At 30.2% G+C, this 20,064-nt stretch overlaps 1 protein-coding gene across 2 annotated transcripts; it reads right to left on the bottom strand.

Annotated features, from left to right (window-relative positions):
• Nucleotides 1-716: 716 nt before the first annotated feature.
• On the bottom strand, nucleotides 717-17,690 carry LOC134688451 (ubiquitin carboxyl-terminal hydrolase 15-like). Of its 2 annotated transcripts, none has more exons than XM_063549176.1 (21): nucleotides 17,511-17,690; nucleotides 16,744-16,874; nucleotides 16,226-16,326; nucleotides 15,512-15,656; nucleotides 14,962-15,107; nucleotides 14,359-14,414; nucleotides 13,365-13,551; nucleotides 11,778-11,951; nucleotides 11,323-11,481; nucleotides 10,903-11,127; nucleotides 10,481-10,564; nucleotides 10,001-10,095; nucleotides 9,536-9,607; nucleotides 8,904-9,023; nucleotides 8,295-8,410; nucleotides 7,445-7,710; nucleotides 6,527-6,642; nucleotides 5,560-5,709; nucleotides 4,986-5,089; nucleotides 4,444-4,532; nucleotides 717-3,500 (listed from the first exon to the last, which is right to left on the bottom strand). In XM_063549176.1, the coding sequence occupies exons 1-21, from the start codon at nucleotides 17,636-17,638 to the stop codon at nucleotides 3,393-3,395; spliced, it is 2,772 nt and encodes a 923-aa protein (XP_063405246.1). In that variant the 5' UTR covers nucleotides 17,639-17,690; the 3' UTR covers nucleotides 717-3,392. The 2 variants fall into 2 exon arrangements, with proteins under 2 accessions (XP_063405246.1, XP_063405258.1); XM_063549188.1 differs by having other exon boundaries at nucleotides 13,365-13,512.
• Between the last annotated feature and the right edge of the window lie 2,374 nt (nucleotides 17,691-20,064).

Below are 20,064 nucleotides of genomic sequence, written 5' to 3'. Positions count from 1 at the left end.
ATGTACCATACCATATATCATTAATCTACCATGAGTGGTTCCCCATAAACTGATCTTATCACAAACTAATACAAATGTACATGTAAAATTTCAATGTCAATAGACCATGACAGAGACACTGGCGCCTCTGGAAATTACATACTATGTGATGCTTTTCGACTCATCAAGGCGAGAGAAAAATTGATGACTATTCTGAAAATGAGAGTATTGCATTCTAAAAGACCCCTACCAGTTAAGAATTAATTCTACTGGAACAAAATGCTAACTTTATCTATAACTCATCATGGTGTGAATGATATAACAATATCAAGTCAATATCTTCAAGCATGATGGAAAAAGGTGTTTAAAATTGAATATTCTGCACAAAATCATCAGACTAGAACAAAATTCTATTTTATCTGTAACTTGTCATGATAAAACTTAATACCACAACCCTACCAATATTTCAAAGCATGAAGACAAAAGGTGTGGAAAGCTGATTTGCCAAAAAGACTGATAGACAGAAACAGACAGGATGCAAACCTAAAGTTCCCTTCAACTAATTTGATAGGAGACTAAAATGCATTGGATGAACATGGTTATTGCATGGTTTCAAAAGTCATACATTAACCAGTATTAAGACCTAAAATCAATCAGCCTCAACATATGTCTTCCCAACAGCTATATCTATCTAATTTTAAAGGCAAATTTGTTGTTTTTACAATAAAATAGATAAATCAAACTGTGTACAAGTTTATTTAGACATTACTTGGTCAATAGAAGAGTGAAAGCACTGTAACATACAAAAGGTTTTACAAACAAAAAACAAAACTGTATATTGTCAGACTTGACCAGACTGATATTTTATTTCAAATAAAATAAATGTTTAATCCTTTCACTGTGGTCAATTTATTTTGAACTCCATATATTTTTCCTCAGGTATTTGTCAAATATCATTGTGTTACAAAGGTATTCATATGTGTATAAAAAATGTACAGATATTTTCATGGTATTTGTGTGTTAACAGATTTGTAATCAGAACATTATCATCTTTTTCGAGTGTCAATGGACTTAATTATTATCTCTTTATTGATGTTGTCATATTCTTGCAATAATAATTTAGTTCTTTTTGGTGCAAGACACCATCAAATCTAATTAAACAAAGGATGGTTTTATAGGATGTGATGCTAAAATACATTTTACAACTATTATTATAACTGTCCTGGGCCTAAGTACGTCCTAGTTCTTACTCTGAATAAATTACAGGTTTGGTTCATAAACTTTTGTTTCAGTAAAAAACATAGAGCACTCACTACTGGACAAGTCTGACAATTATTGCAAACTTTTACTTGCAAGGAAAAAACCATTAAAATTGTAATACAAACACATTCATACATCATAAATTATCATTCATAACTTCTTCACCATTTATACATAATACAAAACCCATATTGATAAAGATATCAGAGCTTTTACCCCAGTTATTCAATTATAAAGAAGAGATATATAATTAAGTTTTGTGAAATTCAAAAATGTGATTTATTCAGAAATATTTGTAAGGATCAATAATTAATAAAATAGTTTGTGCCATGAAAATTACATTGTTCCATTCCAAAGCAAGCAATGTTTTTACATATTTTTTCAATATGAATGTTCATTAAGTACACAAATATGGTGTTAACTAGGATTTTGTTTTACATTTTAAAGCCCTATATTGTGTGCTCTGCTTTAAACGGCAAACAGAATGATAAACTCTTGTTTTCCAACAAGTTAATAAAGAAAGAAAAAATCCAATTTTATGCCATAGTTTACTTGGGTATAAAATAGGACAGGATAATTTGGAAATTATACAGCTTATTACAATCACCTGGATTTTTTGGGTCTATAAAGTTTTAAACTGCAATTTTGTGCACTGAACTAAGGCAGGAGTTTTTATATATTTTCCTACTGGAGAATAGCTTTGGCAAAGTGTATTTTTGAATCATTTTTAAGGTTTATCTAAAAATTCACAGACCAAAAACTTCCAACTTTTGATGATTTTCTATATTTCTTCTGTTATTTGAAGGGTCTTATCTTTGCCAAAACATGAAACTGCATTATACTTTTACCCTACTGTTCATCATTATTTTTTATTATTATAGTCACAAAAATATGGACACATCATTGAACATAAATGTATAAACACATGAACATTCCTTTTTCTATTTACACTCCACTGTTGCATCTGATACCAAACAGAAAATAAACATATATACTATTACAGTGTAATTTAATTAAAACATACAATGATGGCAAACAAACAAATGATTTCTAAAAACAATACACATTGCAGACTTTCAAATAGAGAATAATAGCTGAATAAGATATATGTTCATATTTTTTCTTAATTTCAATGAATCAATTTGACATCTAAATAATTATTGCTGATGTCATCAAATTCTAGCAAACTGTAGAACCATAGAAAATGGTTATTTTAATATATTATATTACATTATCATGTTGAAATATATATCCTTAAATATATTGGAATTAAAAAAAAATATATATTAATTGTGGCATAGCATACAAAGATGCATCATGCTAGCTATTATCTCCCCTCAACATGCTGGATACACTTTTAAATTTACAAAATGAAAATTATCATTTTACTACAGTTAGTGGTTTTAATGATTTATATCTTATATAAATTTTAGCACTTTAATGTATATGGCATACAAATGTATATACAATTTCAAAATCTATGCTGTTTTAATACATGTTTATTTTTCAGTATATGTATATAGAGCTATAAATCTGAATAAAAAAATCTTCTATCAACACTGAAGATAGCTATACTTTGTGTTCATTCCATATTATTCATAGCAGGTTGTCTATACATCTAGGAATTTCATGTCATTTATATTGTGTTTACACCATAATAATTTTAAAGACAGTAATTTAATCTACCGTTTCCATTTATGTAAACAACAGATTGTAAATATAGTCCTTTTGATTTCCCTGACATATTTTAAATGGCTGAACATTGGCTAAATCAAATGATGTGTGAACTTTTCAAAATATCCTAGCAATAATGTGAATATACAAATTTGTCAAAAAAAATGATCAACTCATACATCATTTCTGCTCACATCCTAATTAGTTTTATAATAGTTATAAAATCTAGGACTATTAAACAGGGTTGGCAAATTTCATAAAAAGACAAATTTCCCAATGCCTTATATTTTTGGTTTAGTACACTGTTTTCATTTTTGCTCTCCTCTTTGGAAAACTAAAAAGACAAGTAAATCAGAAAGATCTTAGATGACTGTCTTGTAACAACAAATACAAAAGTTCTTTATCACATCAGCTTGTAGATTCTACTTCCTGTATGTCATATAACTGACAATTGTGGAAAACTAAGTTTTCAGATAACATTATGTTTCCATCTGTTCACACTGACCATTCATTGTGGTAGTACTTGACTTAGAATTAGGCTGACACTGAGTCTGTTTCTGATACACTACTACATAAGCTGCCTTGGACTGAAATGAAAAAAAAAATATAAAATGGAATAAGCGAATATTTGGCAAACTTAAAAAGTTATTTTACATTAATTTTTTATTATAATGAAGTTCTAAAAATAAAGAATTATCAATATAATTCAATCATCCAAAAAATATAATCCATCAGAAGTATCAATTATTCTGTATTAAAATCTATAAATAAGTACAATGAGCTTACAATTGGTAACTGGCAATATTATTTGATATTGAATACTATTGTATGGATAGGTTTAGATAGAGAAATGAGATATTGTAATTTATGTCAATGCCAAGAATTAGGTGATGAATTTCACTTTCTTTTGAATTGTAGATCCCTAGACGACTCAAGAAAACTGTTTTTGGATAACTGTTATTGTAACAGAGTAAATGTAATTAAATTTTGTAAATTATTACAAACAACACACAGAAATAAGTTAAAAAATATATGCAAATTTATAAAGGTTATAAATTCAGTAGCAGGTCTTCCTGGTTAGCCTTTGTCTTTGTTTTTTCTATTATAATAACTTCTTGTATATAATATTTATATAAAAAGTAACTGTAACATTCCTATCTTGTCATGTGCACAATTTATTTTGTATACTATGTATTATTATTTCATTCTTTGTACCAATGTGTATACAGTGGTTTTAAAGAATAAAATTGTCTTGTCTTGTCTTGTACATTTGCTTTGTTTTTGTACCTGTGTCTTTTTTATCAATTTCAAGTATACTGCTATTTTACAGTTTATTATTAATCTTGTAAAGATTTTTAGGATTTGGTTTTTTATCTACTTTTTGATAGTCCTCTGATGTTATACATTGAAACATGAGTTAACTGCACCAAATATCCTTAATAATTCACAGATCAACCAGATACTGCTTTATTTTGGCAATATATATTGCCTAAAAGCAACTTTAGGAATTAACATAAATGTGGTACTTACAACAGCATCATCTTCTGATGACGAGGACACACTAGAATCATCAAAGTAATACCATTCACTATTCTCTTTGTTTTTACCATAGGCTGTGTCTGAAAAAAATAAATTGTAACAGCTTCAAAGTTTCATTAAAGAATCACAGACTTATTGAAAAGATATATATTTTAGCTATCACCAGTTTTTTTTAATTTGTTGTTGGGTTGCTTTATAAATATTCCATACCACAACAGTTCATATCTTTTAAATGACAAGCTACCATCTAAACTATAGAATACAGAAGGTGTCCATAGTAAATGGTAGTTGTATTACTTGCTTTAATGTCTGATGTAAAAATTATATGTCAGGGCTGAAGTTTTGATCTATGGTATAATGTTTACGATATAAATTTAGCAAAGGATATGGGAAAAATCAAAATCATAATTGCTCCACTAGGTTTTACTGATATTAGTTCTGTATTTAGTGAAAGAGATTAGAACATATATGGGCTACAATTAAAAATGACATGTCAACATAAAGTAAGAAATATTAATAAATTTAATACTTACAATGTCCCCCTCCTAGGCCTCCATAATGGTTAGATACAGCTATCAGGTCATATTTAGCAGCTCCATGGTTGTTGTTTATCATGTATTTGTTCATGTTTAATCCTCTGAAATATAAAAAGTTCATTTACTTTATTTTTCTAAAGATCTGCAATTGTTAAGTAAAAACTGGTGTCCTAAATTGGTTAATCAAGTATTGAAGACTTTTAATTGCATCAAATTTACAAAAGAAAATTGAAGAAGAAAAGTGCCAAAAAGGCAGTTTCTATCAAATAAATTTTTAAACAGGTTCTAACTTCTATGCATGTGTCTTGTCAGAATAACCACAAAATCCAGCAATAAATGATTTAACCAGATAGGGACACATATATACAGATGACCAGACTGACAATGTATAGACCATAAAACACAATACCCCCTACAATCATAGACGGGGAATAAAAATCAATTTAACAAAATATACAATACATAGACAAATTTATACTCCAATTTGATATTGTTTTCCAGTTTGATAGGCTTTGATCTAATATGTAGTCAACAAGATAAAACATTTAGAGACATTTGAGCTGAAAGTTACCTTGGAGGACATTCCACCATAACATCTATCTTATCTCTGAAGTATCTGTTGTAGGAGAATCTCTTAAGGTGAATGATTAGAACATCTGGTAAAGACCATAAGTCAAATTTCTTGGTTGCTTGTTGATGTTTCTTACACCTGGGACAATACCTAAAACATACCAAAAACATTGTTATCAAAGGAATCTGAACTATAATTTTGAATGCTAAATAAGAATGTCTCTAACCAACACATTCTGTATGTATGTGTCTGTCCCAAGTTAGGAGCCTGTAGTTCAGTTGTTGTTGATGTGTTGCATATTTGTTTTTCGTTCGTTTTTTGTACATATATTAGGCCGTTAGTTTTCTCGTTTGAATTGCTTTACATTTGTCATTTCAGGGCATTTAAAGCCGACTAGGAGGTATGAGCTTTGTCTTAGGGTGACCTATAGTTGTTAATTTTTGTGTCATTTGGTCTTTTCTTAATTTTTGTGTCATTTGGTCTTTTGTAGAGAATACAGAATTTTCTTTTTTTATATCATATGTAGTTTTGAACTGAACTCATTTATAATGGACATGAAAAGTAACAACTAAAATAGTTATCTTCAAAGAAGAAAATATTGTATGTAGTTTTGAACTGAACTTTTATATTGGGCATGAAAAGTGACAACTAAAATAGTAATCTACAAAAAAGAAAATGCTAGTTTTTTGTCTCCAGTAAACTAAATCTGACATTTAATGAGACAACCTTTAATAAACAAATAGTGTTGATAGGGTGTTTATTATTTCATCCAGCAGCATGGATCTCTTACTTCATTGACTTTTGAGCTACTCACTACACCATAGGTTGCCAAAATTACAAATACAATGTAATAATTTAAATTGTCATGATACTTTGCCGTCAATGAATGAATCATTTAACTTGTTTTATTTTGTTTCATACAAACAAGATAAAAAAGATCAAGAATCATATTTCAGCATAAACATACCATAAATCATTTTCCCCTAGTTGTTCCTCTTTGGTAAACAAATCCAGACAATCTCCTAGTTGAATCACTTGCTTCTTTTGAGGTTTGTGATTAATACTGTCATCTTGTTCAAAGTCCTAAATATATATATATATATTTATTAAATTGACTCACCAGTAAAACAAAACATTCATAGAACTTTTTAAAAATGTATTTCAAGTGTCATCCCATGCCATAAAAAATAAAATGGGGAACGTGCCCATGGGACATAGATGATGCCCCAACTTGCAAATCATAATAGTTATAAAGGGACATAACTGAAGAATGGTAAAAGTGACACTACTAAAATTTGTACTTGATCTGACTTTTGTGGTAATAATTATTATGCATAAATTTCATATAACACTTGGTATTACCAATGTCATTTAAACTGATCGGGCGGAGCTTACGTTTTGATTTGCATAAGGACAGTCTATTTGAAGATGTGTGTGATTAGGATGATTTCCGTTATAATTATTACTGATTTCTAATCACCTATCAGTGTCATCAAAGGAATTTACAAAAAAATTTACTGGACAATTCATTGATTAGTTTATCCTAAAACACCTATCTATAGATGGAATGGTTTATTATGAGCGAAACGGTTAAACTCCGCCCAGTCAAGTGAAATAAATTGAGTAATAATGCAAACTTAAGTAACAAAAAAATCACATTTTTTTTCATATGTAAAGGGGCATAACTCTAGAATGGTTTAAGTGACACAACCAAAATTTGTACTTGATCTGTGTTTTGCAGTAATTGTTTTAAAAAATTTTGTTGAGGCTAACAAACTAAAGTTAGAGAATAGAAACCAACTTTGGGACATACTGATGGGCATAAAAATATAATCTCACATAGAAAGAAAACAGAACAGTGAGTTAATAATTCAATAAGATATACCTCCGCAGCTTTGTCATCATAAAACTTTTCCTGGGCCAACGGATTCCAATCTACAGCTACATAAGTCCTATGACTTAGTTTGAGAGGCTGTCCATCTTGAGCCATTTTACATCCTAATTCTGTACTGCCATAAGAATTTACCAAAGTAAATTTACACATTAAAGGTGATGTCTTTTCAGTCTTATCATGTCCATTCACTTCACCATTTATATCTCCATTGGTGAGATTTTCTTTGGTATCACTTGATGTATCCATCTGTGTATCATCTGTAAATGAAATATAATATTTAAATCATTTCATTTATCTGTAAAGAGTGAAGCACATCCAGCGACAAACATTATATTTAAATCATTTCATTTATCTGTAAAGAGTGAAGCACATCCAGCCACAAACATAATATTTAAATCATTTCATTTATCTGTAAAGAGTGAAGCACATCCAGCCACAAATATAATATTTAAATCATTTCATTTATCTGTAAAGAGTGAAGCACATCCAGCGACAAACATTATATTTAATGAAAGTTACAATGGTTAAGTAATCACTGTTAAATAAAGGTATCAACACTATCTTTTTGCTAATCAAAAATAAGCTAAATGCTGATTGCACATGTAATGATTTAACTTTGCCATGATATCTGAAACATAGAATGTAGGTCACACCATACTCCTGTCAATACTTTAAGTATAAGTCATCATGCATTTAATATAGGTTGTGTAAAAACTCTGAACTTTCAGCTTGAAGAACTAATTTTGGAGAATTAGCTTTCAATCTTTTTATTTGCCCAACCCATTATATTTAACCACAGTAGACCAATCTTAACAGAGATATTCAAACAATAAAACAATACCATCTTTCTTGTCTTCATCCGAATCTTTCTCATCTTCACTGGTACCATTAGTCATCTTTCCATCTTTCTCTACTAACCACCATTTATCATCTTCAGCAGGCATCTTCACGTAACGTCTGCATAAAATATAACATTAAAAAAGAATGTGTCCATGGGATTTCTAACATACAGAAAATTCTTTAAAGTTTTTAAAATTTACATAGGGACACACAAGAACTGCAAAAGCGAAGCCACCCAAATTCGGATTTGATCTGGTAGTAATAAGTATATTGTGTAGAAGCTTTATAACATTTGGTTGAAAACTGAATTTGAGGGAAACAGTTGATAAAGCAATTTTTCCATTTATATACATTAGGGGCAAGAACAGTAAAATTGAAGTCAATTGTAAAATGCATTGTGGTTAAGTTTCATAACATTTGGTTGAGACAAGCTAAAGTAGGTGAACAGAAACTAATACTGAGACATCAACTGACACAGGTAAAACATAATTGCCTCCTTCACCACGGCGTTGTCACAAGAAGTTCAAAAAGATCGTTCTTAAATTCTTACTATAAAATATGCTCAATAAAACTGCTTTAATCATCAATTTCTATTGGTAATATTACTTACGATATTCTGTGAAGTAAGGTGTTGTAAAAAGATTCATATGTACAATTTTTCTTAGATACTGGCAGCAGTAATGGTTGACCAAAGAGCTGAAATGAACCACTGTGGTAACTGTTTCTACTTCTAAAATAATAAAACCAACAATTAAGTTAATATTATTCTGGATATTGTCTCAATCAGATAATTATTTATTATGACAAATTAAATCATAACTACTGTCTTTAAATTATTTTTTGTAAACTAACTAAATTTTTAGTTCTAAACAACAACAAATTGCCAATGTCAAGTCTTTAACAATAATAATAATAATGTACAAATCAAACACATCTCGATTTCCACTAAAAGCACATTTGATGCTGAACATGTCAATTAGTTTTAACTTGAGCATCTTAAATTTATACTGCAGAGAGAACTATTTTGTAAATGGATAGAAACAAAAGTCATTCAAAATTCTGTCTCTTCCACTTTAAATATAAAATACAGCATGAATGATGCACTCTTTTTTGCTAACTGAAAATGTTGTAAGAACAATGAAATAATTATCAGGTTTTAAACCAGAAGTTAGAAAATGTAACTGTAGAATATAGAGTTGAATCTCAAGGAATATAAAGTACAAGGTTTAGATGAATACTTACTTTTTCTCCCTCATATATATAGGAACAATGACTGTGTCAGGATCATCATTTGTTGAAACTGGTACTTCATATCTGTAATTATAATTTAATTATTTGATAATAGTGCTGTAATTTGAGGTCTTCAAATCAAGATACTAAGAATGGGTTTTAGGATCACATATCAATGTCAAGATACCAAAGTTGGGTTTAAGGACTATAAATCAAGGTCAAGATACAGATACTAAAGATGTGTTTAAGGGCAAAAAAATTGGTGGATTGTAAACAATAATCTATTGGTAAATATTTGTATTTAAAACCTCAATTATAAAGGAATTTTATTTTATTTCATTATATTACAAGTTCTTAAAGTGAGAAAAGTGATATATTTTTTTAATATCAGTCTGGATTGCAACACAGTCATGGGTAATTCATAATGACTTTTAAGTGGCTATGGCATTATCACACTTTAGCCCACATTATACTTACATAAATATATCATCCCTGTCTAGAATATAGCTAAGGCTTTCTTCCGGATTGAACACTTTGTGGAATCTATGGTTATAAACATCTGTGACTGCCATCTGGAATTAATATAGTAGATCACATTCACATGTTGGCTCGTTTTCTTAGCTGGCACAAATTTGAAGTTGATATAATAGTAGTAAGAAGATACCAAAGGTCGATGAAAATCTTCTACAATTTCCTGATAGTGAACACTTACAGTATAAAATAGGGCTGTATGCAATGCAATTCACAAATTCACATTCAAATTAAATTTACCTTGGTGCCTCATTGAAATTTACCCTTTTTTACCTATTAAATACTCTGTACACAATATTTATGAAATACCTATGCAAGGAAAATAAAAAAGGCAACATAGTTCATAGTCTCAACACATTATATATAAAGAAATTAAAATCAATATTCTGTATTAAAGATTAAATGTTAGAATGCTATGATACATACCTTTGAATGTTCTACTCCTACTTTTTCTGACAATATTTTACACATGTCTAAAACGCTTCCCATTTTTGGCACTATCAATTTAAACTGCAAAATAGAACATTTAAATGATTTATAATAAATTCAACTGAGTTTTTTTTTATCTGAATTTACCAGAAAACTATTTGACATAGGGTAAATTGACTGACTGATGCTTGCTTATTGTCTAGTTGTAAAGTTTTTATTTTCTAGAGTGCTTGCAATCTTTTTCCTTTTTTGTGTATCTAGAATTCTATTTCATTGCATGGTTGAATATTGTTTTCACAACATATCTATTTCTAATGAAAATATATCTTTTGACTTGGATGGAGACTGAGTTGTCTCATTGGTACTCATACCACATCTTTTATATCTATCTACTTTAAACTAATACATTTGAAAGTTACCTGAACAGGTTTCTTTTCCGGACTAAGTGGAACCCAGAATATTTCCAATTGTCTCTCCTTTTTGACTGGGAGTGGTAGAGAAAGATAACAAAAAGGATCAAATGTCACAGATATTTTATCACATTCAGGACAGTGAACAGTGGATTTCAACAATCCATGGAAAGTGTCAACAATCACAGAATCGTTCCTCTTCCTGTAGTTTTCCCAGGATTCCATGGCTACGAGCTATAATTAAAAATAATAAATCATTCAAAGAAATTAATATTCTTAATTTATTGCTTGCCAGTGATAACTTTATATTTTGGTTTGTGAACTTTATTATATATAGTTATAGAAATTTGTCTACAATTTTTTTAATTTCCACAAGCTAGAAGATTGACCATTAAATGAATACCTAATAGTGATTAAATAGATTGATACCTCATCAGGCCGATCATCTACATCTTTCTGTTCTATATATGGTTTTTTATGGATTCGGTTCAGATCTTCATGTAGACCATCCAGTAGGAAAGCCAGCAATTCTTGTGAGTCTTGTTGCTGGTATCCAGAAAACTGTGGAGCAAATCTTCCTACAGCAACCTACAGATAATTACAATCATGTAATGATAAACTACCTTTTTCTATTACTTGTTAAAAAATATCCAACAAATAAACTTGTTTTTACTATTAAATATTCTTACATCGGTACCAGTGGATTATCAGATTTATCCAATCAATGTTGTCGAAATTCAATAATTTATAAAATAAATGTTATAGATCAAATTTTATTCAAATATGAAAAAGTTGGCATACATTTATTTCAAATAGCCCTTCAAAGTAAAAATACAAGTTTTAAATTTATTCTCTACTTGAAACCAATAACTAATGCAACTTACTTTGAAGTTACGAGGAACAGTATGACTATACTTTCCAGACCACATGACCTTGATAAGTTCTGCATATGACTTTGCTATTTCTCCTCCCATTCCAAGAGGATTACTCTCATTCACCTCACTAATCCATCTGTCACTCAACAGGTATTCTGTCAACTTTGGAACATTACTCATACACTACAAAAAACGATACATATATTTTTTCTCCTGCTGTTTTTTCAATAAATATTAGCAACAACTGCTAAGCTTTTCTGCCCTCTTTTATTGATGAATTGTCCCACTTCAGACATAATAATATTTCTGAAGAAAATGTCATAGTAATATAAAGGTGAATAATGTCATCAAAGGGCAATTTAATAATTGTTTTGAAGGCTCGTGCTCAATATAAGCTTCATAAAAAGAAAGATATATAAAGGTGACATCAAGAAACCAAGATTTAAAAGAATATTATAACATGTATAGCTAATTTGCAATTGTGATCTCAACCTTTGACCAATTGACCTCAATATCCACAGGCTTTAACCCATCCCTACTATCCACAACCATATGTAATCAATCAAGAGAAACAAAATTGCACTTTATATACACAAGAACTCTAAAATTGAAAATAACATCATTCCCTTAAATTGGGATTATTACTCTCAAAACTATGGAGCCAGTGTAGGTCAGAATTAGGGGCTACTGAACTCTCTTATATGCAGCTTAAAATCTTCTGTAAATTGTTTGCTTTTTGTATGTTTTTGACCTACTTTTTTATTGTCCCTTTGTTGTTATCTTTTTTATTGTTCATATATTTACACTCCACATAATATATTATGAAGTTAAGATTCATAATCTCTTCCCTTACCCTTATAAATAATACCAGGAAACATATTTTTACTTTGAACAGGAAATATAAATAAATCAACTTATATAGATTAAATCTGCATTCTTTTGTAATTTTTCAGTGTATTTAATCAATAAATGAATAAAAACAATTACAGCCATGACGAAGAATGTGAAAAAAACAAAAAATAATAAACTATAGCAATAGGAAGGGACCAGCAATAATTTACTCCTTCTATAAAAAGAAATATAACATTGAAGTCAAGGATAATGACTTAATGCTTCTGTACAATATATGAAGAATACCAGTCTCCTACCTTTTGAATTTTTTGAAATGTTAACCCTTATACAAATAGTTTATGCCACTGCCACATTAGCATTTTTCTGTTAATTTTCTTTTTTGCACACACAAACTTTTATCAAAGAGCAGAAATCGTTTGATCTTAAATAAACAGAATGTTTTTTAAATATTATAAATCATGATTTCTGTTTTTATTCTTTTCATTTTGATAATTGATATAATTCCTATAACTTTCCTACAAATAATTTTCAGCAGAAACAACTTGGACTAGTCACTGAGTCCTAAATGGGAGACAACCCAAATCTGAATTTGTTCAGTCTCCAATTAATAATGCATTATGTTAGAATTTGTCCATTTCCTACTTAGAGACATGGAACATTAAGAATTGTCATGGTAGAGGGGCTTTGCTGGGAGATGATTAGAACACACAGTTCTGATACAGTTTATATGACTGTAAGTGTTACCTGAATAGCTGCACTCATAAAGCAGGTATTTCCCAAGTTAGACAGACCACAAAGTCCCGGTGCTACACTGCCACCCCTGCCTTGGTCATATCCATAGTAACCATAGGATGAACCACCATAACCAGAATCATAGCCACTGGAACTGGACCTTGTAGAAGTATATGAACCACTGTTGTAACTGTTTGTACTGATAAACAAAATAAATTCTCATTAAAGGGGCGGGTATTAGCTAAAATTAGACAAAATCATAATGATTTTTGTTTGTTTCAAACATAAGATTAAAATGGGATATTAAAATAATAATAGCTTAGAGCTGGATAAAGGTTACAAATGTGATAAGCATGTTCAGTTATTAAAGAAAAAAGAATTTTAACAATGAAAAGTGAAACAAGGGACCCCCCCAAAAAAATAATTTGTTGACTCACAAAAAAAATAAAAATTGTTGCCCTCAAAAATCTTTCATTAACAGGTACATTTTTTATATAAATAGACAGACCTAAATAACTCATAAACATGAAAATTTAAGCTGAACCTGTGAATATGTTATATTCAGGTGTTTTCATGTTTTCACTTGGGAGCAATGAAAAATTGACAAAATAAATATAATAGGGTTTGCCATGGCTGGTTCAAAACAACTAAATGAAATAATCAGTAATATTGAATAACTAAATAATGAAATATATGTGTTCTGCTGTGGAAATGTATGAATCTTGAGGATGAACTCAACTTACTTCATAGTGTGATAACTAAAGATAAAATTGAGAATGAAAATGGGGAATGTATCAAAGAGACAACATCTCGATCAAAGAGCAGAAAAACAGCCTAAGGTTAGAATACAATTATATATCAAATAGTAATGGTTTATGACAAGTGCTCATGCTGATCCTGTTAAGATAACTGTCTCTTTATATGTGTATACAGAAAACTTTATCAAAAACGCAATTTGACACAGAAGAGACCTTTTCTTTTATTCATGTGTTTTTAATCTACATACCTTTTAGCTTGTCTGGGCCATGTTCCATCTTCATTTTTTTGTTCTATGACTATAACCTGTCAGATAAAACAGTATTTTAATATTCTGACAAATGTAAAATTTCTTCTTATATGTAGATTCTTATTTGCAAGAAAATGGATCAAATCTTTTAGAGGCTCTCTAATGTTCCTGTGTCTTTTTCTCATTAAAACATGACATGATTAAAGACAATAATTACTTTGGATATCTTTTCTTTCTTTGATCCCCTGAAGTTTCATACCATTTCACAATCTAGCAGTATAGACATTTTTTAGAAATTGGCAATCAAAAGCCATGATTACTCTGACAGCAATGTTTTTGATCCTTTTAAAATGAGGACTTTTAAAAAGGACCTTCTATGTATTATTCCTGCTAAATTTCTACAATTTGCCTGATGGTTTACAGAAAATGCTGAAAAAACATTTCCTTACAACTAATGTAAGGAAGCAATAGCCTTCATGGTCCATAAAATCAAATCTTCCTTGCAAAAATCACCAAAAATATGCAAAGAATAGTTCTATTCAAATCTTATTTATTCATATAAATATATATATGAGCAATTACAACTCCTATAAAGTTGCCTACCTGTCCAGAATACAAGGCAGCATCTTGCAATGTACTTTCTTTTTTACTAAGGTGTTCATAGGTATTACTCATGTACTTGTACCACAGTCGTACTTCTTTATCTTCAGCAATTTCAAAGGTCTTTCTCATTTCTTTTTCTAAATCCTCTGAAAAATGAAATTGTTTCCATCGATCAAAATAGAGTTTCTAGTATTCCTTAAATTCTTAATTTTCCTATCCATTTACAAAAAATCTAGAAATTTAAGGTAGAAGCATTTCTTAAATGTTAAATTGTCAGTTGTTATTTAGATTCTATAAAGATGACTGTTTTGTTGGGATGATGTCCCATTATTGCCTGTCTTTTTGTTCATATGTGGTGATTTTTAGACTTTTAAAACGAAATAACGTTCAGCATAAAAAATCAAAGATTAAAATGTTTCTTGCTGGAATTTAAAAAAATTATTTGAAGAGAAAGTTTTGTGTATACAGTGTAAAAAACCTTGATGTAATTTTATGTCTTTGACTCTTGATGTTCCTTATCTTGTTTTGTTAAATGTATATATGTCCTTACCAATTGTATCAGCTCTGCTCATTGATTTGTTGATTATTTTTTCCAAATTAGAATTTTCACACATTTTGACATCCAGCATATAGACTTCTACTTTACAGTGTTTAACAAACATTCCTTGTTCTATTACTTTCCTTTCTACTGGTGTCTGAAAGAGGAAACAAATATAATTTGATATGATCAATCCAATGTCATCGCTATAAATTTAAAGTCATAATTATTGGAAACAATTTTGACAACCTTTTTCCAGCAAATATATTTCCTCAACTTATCTTATGTTGATTGATATGAAGTGATGCTTTAGACCAGTTACTTTTAACAATCTTATTACTTGTAGTTGTCAATTACTTACTGAATTGCTATGAAATAAAAATATTTATTATCCAGAGGCAAATCTAAGACTGCAGTCTATCATCAGTGTAGCATGTATGCAGGTCCCCCTCCTAATCAAGGCCACAGCCTGGGGCAGGTGAAGCAAGTTCTTACTTTTGTTTCTGAGTATAGGAATTTTTGTTTAATTAAGCAACACCAACCTCTTGACCTGTTTTAACTGGTGTAAATAAAGGTTGTTTGCTTTTGACCCTGACATGTTATGATGTAATTTACTGAAAGCTATTATTGTGTTATACAAATTAAAGGTAAATATGACAAGCTACATGAAAGGCATCAATTACCAAATAAGCCAGCAAGAAGTCGGATCATAAAAGTATTACCAACCTGCCCTTCAATCATGCCATACCAAGACATGATTTTACCCCAGGCTTCTTCAGGGACAAGTTGATAGTCTAGTTCATCTATCAGGTGCTCTTTCAACTTCCCTAAAATAAATATGTACCCAAATTAGTTTATCATTATATTCAATTTATCAAAGCAGTGTCCTTATTATTAATCATAGGGTGATGAGCCAGGTTCCTTCAGGCTGTGTTCCCTACTTTCACACTTGAAGTAGGATTCATTGCATACCAAACAGTAAAATTGGGTGAATAAATATGTTCCTCCATTCAGCTTGCATTATAATAACCATGATAACTAAGACAAAAATGAATGAAAAACATACTGATTTTTTTTTATTGAACATATATATATATATATATACATGTATATGTAAAAAAAAATTAGAAAGACGATTATTTCTGAAGTTAATGAAAATATATCAATTGATAATTTAAATACTGTTTAAAATGTTTAAAGAAATGAAGTAAATAACTTGATTCTTATAAACCCCTTGTTCCTACCTTCTTCAACCAATGGAGAATTATCAACTGGTCCTGGATTGGCTTCGGACTGTCCAACATTGAAGGCATCCCAGCTTTCATATCCAACATACTTTTTCCATTGTTTAAACCATTTAGTATCCAATAAAAACCTAAAAGAAAATAATGTTTTCTTCAAATCCCATTCAGATTTTATGAACACATGAAACATGTAAAATTGTAAGACAGAAGGAAAGTTTTTACAACAAATAAAAATGTAGGGATAGTTACTCTTTTGGAAACATTTAAAGTTCTACTAAGTAAAAAACGTCATCTTGAATAAAAGTGATCCATACATCAACATTTTAAAATATTTAATCAACAACCTGCTGGCTGCTACAAATATGCCTCAACTGTAAAACATCACTGTCAATGTGTTGATAAAGAAATAAAAGTATGGCAAACACAACTATTATTAGGTAAATGAAAAATCAAAGTACAAACTGATTTCAAATCCGAAATGGTCTGTTTTCAATGGATTGTGCAATGTATCAAATAATAAATTTGAACAAGCAGGAACAAGAGTTACATGGCCTCTTATGCTTGCAAATTGACGTTTACAGTTGTGGTTTTTCTTTTCTTTTCATCAAGTGACTCGATATGCAAATAGAACTGTCATCAAATCACTTTCGATTTGGCAGCATTTACTTTCGTTTGCGTTACGACGGTCCATACCCGGTATTGAAACCGAAACCAAAATCATAAATTACATAAAATACAAATAAACTTAACATAAATGTTTAACACACCATTTATCGTCTCGTTTCAGCGGCTTCTTCAAAAGTTCCTTTAACTGAGACTTTTGATTCTCTAGCTGTGCGTTGGCATTTGAAATTGCAGATTGGGCAGAAGAATCCGTAACACCACCTTCAGCCATTTTAGAAATGACAGAATCGCGAAGAATTTGTCAAATGTTACAATGATTTTGATTGGCGGAGTGGTGAAAATCGTCATTAACGGTTAATTCCGTAATCGCCCGATGTGTAAAAAGGGTCCAATTGGGGAAGTCTGCTTGAACTTTTCGGCTTAAAAACTAGTCATGGTCATCAATATTAGAGTTGCAGTTCCGCGAGTTCAAGATTAAGTACACTCACTAATATTCCATTTAAAATAAATAAACTTATAATAATTTGTTTACCTTTAAACACTTATATGTCTGACTATAGTAGTGAAAAAGGTCTATTCGAATCATACGGTATGTTTTATATCAAATTTGGACATAAATCAAAAAGAAAGAAAGAGGAAGTTGAAATTATCCGAACTCAAATAAAAAAATAAAATTGAAAGAGATTAAAATTTTCGATGATGATGCACCAGATTCAGCCGCAGGAACAGGCGTACATTGTAACATTTTTACATGTTGGTGAGGTCATTTTCAGCCTATAGCAATACACTCTTTCACGACTTACATTGTTCATGTATAAAACCAATCTAGACAAGATGCATATACTATAATGAATGAACATATTAAGTAATGAAATGCCATGGCCTAAAGAAAACATGTAATTTTATTGTCGGTTTAATATTATAATATATGAGTAAAAGGGTAGATCTTAAACATGTTACAAGTGGAAAATAAACGGTGTCAAATCAATTGTTTATTATCCTTACAAGCGGAAAATGTTTGTCGTTAGTATAATTTATTGTACTGTCTAGGGAATTAAAAAAGGTTCTACATCTTAAAATGTTTTTGGATAACACTTCTAAGTGTCCACAATTCTCCGGCGATACTGTCCCAAAATGTCTACCCAAAGTTATTATTTTTTTTTTTTCGTTTTTGTGGTTTTGATAAGGAAAAGTGATTCATAAAACACCAAATAAATGAGAAAATGTTGTATTTTTGTTTGCACGATGCAATATCTTACATGTGTGCATGTCAAATACATCTGCATTGCTGGCAAAAGACTCATTAAGATTGATTTCACTAACACAAAAAAAGATTAAATAGTTGGGAGTGTCCTTCATAGTTTTCGATTAGGATACATTGATATTTAATGATATATGCATGATTGTTTTTAATTGTTGTTAGTGGCTTTGAACTAGCTGTCAGTAACTGCGAGTACTCTCAGATCTGTACTCATGTGTACTCTGAGTGTTGTTGGGATATATATACAAGTTCCCGGTCACGTCCACTCTGTAGCATTTCTTTTTATCATCGGCCATCTGATGAGTGAACCCTTTTTCAACTGATTTTTATAATTCTTTCTTATGTTGTACGATCTTGTACTGTTACACCACTATGCCAGGTTAGGGTAGTGGTTGGGATTCCGATAACATGTTTAACCTGCCACATTCTGTATGTACCAACTTAAGTCAGGAGCCTGTTATTTAGTGGTTGTCGTTTACGTATTTGTCTATCGTTCATTTTTTGTGCATAAATTAGGCCGTTAGTTTTCTCATTTGAATTGTTTCACATTTGTCATTTCGGGGCCTTTTCAAAGTATAGCTGACTATGCGGTATGCATATGGGCTTTGCTATTTTTTGAAGGCCGTATGGTGACCTGAAGTTGTTACTTTTATGTCATCTACTACGGTCTCTTGTTGGAGAGTTATCTCATTGACAATCATACCACATCTTTTTTTTTATATTAATTACCGATAAAGCTGAAGTGTATAGCCAATTTTTATGTCCAATCACTGTATCTTGTATTTTTTTATAACGGTATATGATTTATTTGTTTATAAACTTAATCTGCTAATTAATACTTTAAAGCAAAACTATGCTTCATTTGTTTATCTGCATTGATATTCTTTGCAATTTGTTATTGGTATAGTACAAGATAGTGGGGTTTTTCAAGTCTGGTAATGGCTTTGTTTCACGAAATCTTGTAATAAGTCCAGACTTGCGATCAAAAGTACAATGTAGGACTTCCGTTATCAGCAGGTTAATATAAAAAAAAAATGTGGTATAATTGCCAATGAGACAACTAACCACAAGAGACCAAAATGACACAGACATTATATCAACTATAGGTCACCGTACGGTCTTCAACAATGAGCAAACCCCATACCGCATATATAGTCAGCTAAAAAAGGCCCCGATTTGACAATGTAAAACAATTCAAACGAGAAAACTAACGGCCCTATTTGTATAAAAAATAAGCTGGCTTACATTAATTGTAAATAAATACTAGTAAATTAAATGATAAATAAATAATCTGTTTTACAAAATGATAAGAGAACAAGCCTAAACTATTCTTCATCAACCCATCATAAAACCCAAATGTGCACAAGATGTTTCACCTAAGATAAAAGTATATGATTTAGACAACAATACACATTCATATTCATTATTCTTTATTT

This window comes from Mytilus trossulus, chromosome 1, assembly GCF_036588685.1.
Source record: "Mytilus trossulus isolate FHL-02 chromosome 1, PNRI_Mtr1.1.1.hap1, whole genome shotgun sequence".
NCBI classification, from domain to species: Eukaryota; Metazoa; Mollusca; class Bivalvia; order Mytilida; family Mytilidae; genus Mytilus; species Mytilus trossulus.
The sequence above is the reverse complement of the archived record's forward strand: the minus strand, read 5'-3'. Positions and strand labels throughout refer to the sequence as shown.

Bases quoted from the DNA above. Each gene is read 5' to 3' on its own strand.
- LOC134688451 (XM_063549176.1), bottom strand. From the start codon at position 17,638: ATGGCTGAAGGTGGTGTTACGGATTCTTCTGCCCAATCTGCAATTTCA. The intron at 13,552-14,358 runs GTATGTAGATTA...TTTGTTTATCAG, and splicing joins TGGCCCAGACAAGCTAAAAG to TACAAACAGTTACAACAGTG. The intron at 7,711-8,294 runs GTATTGTTTTAT...TTTCATTTACAG, and splicing joins GGATGAAGACAAGAAAGATG to ATGATACACAGATGGATACA.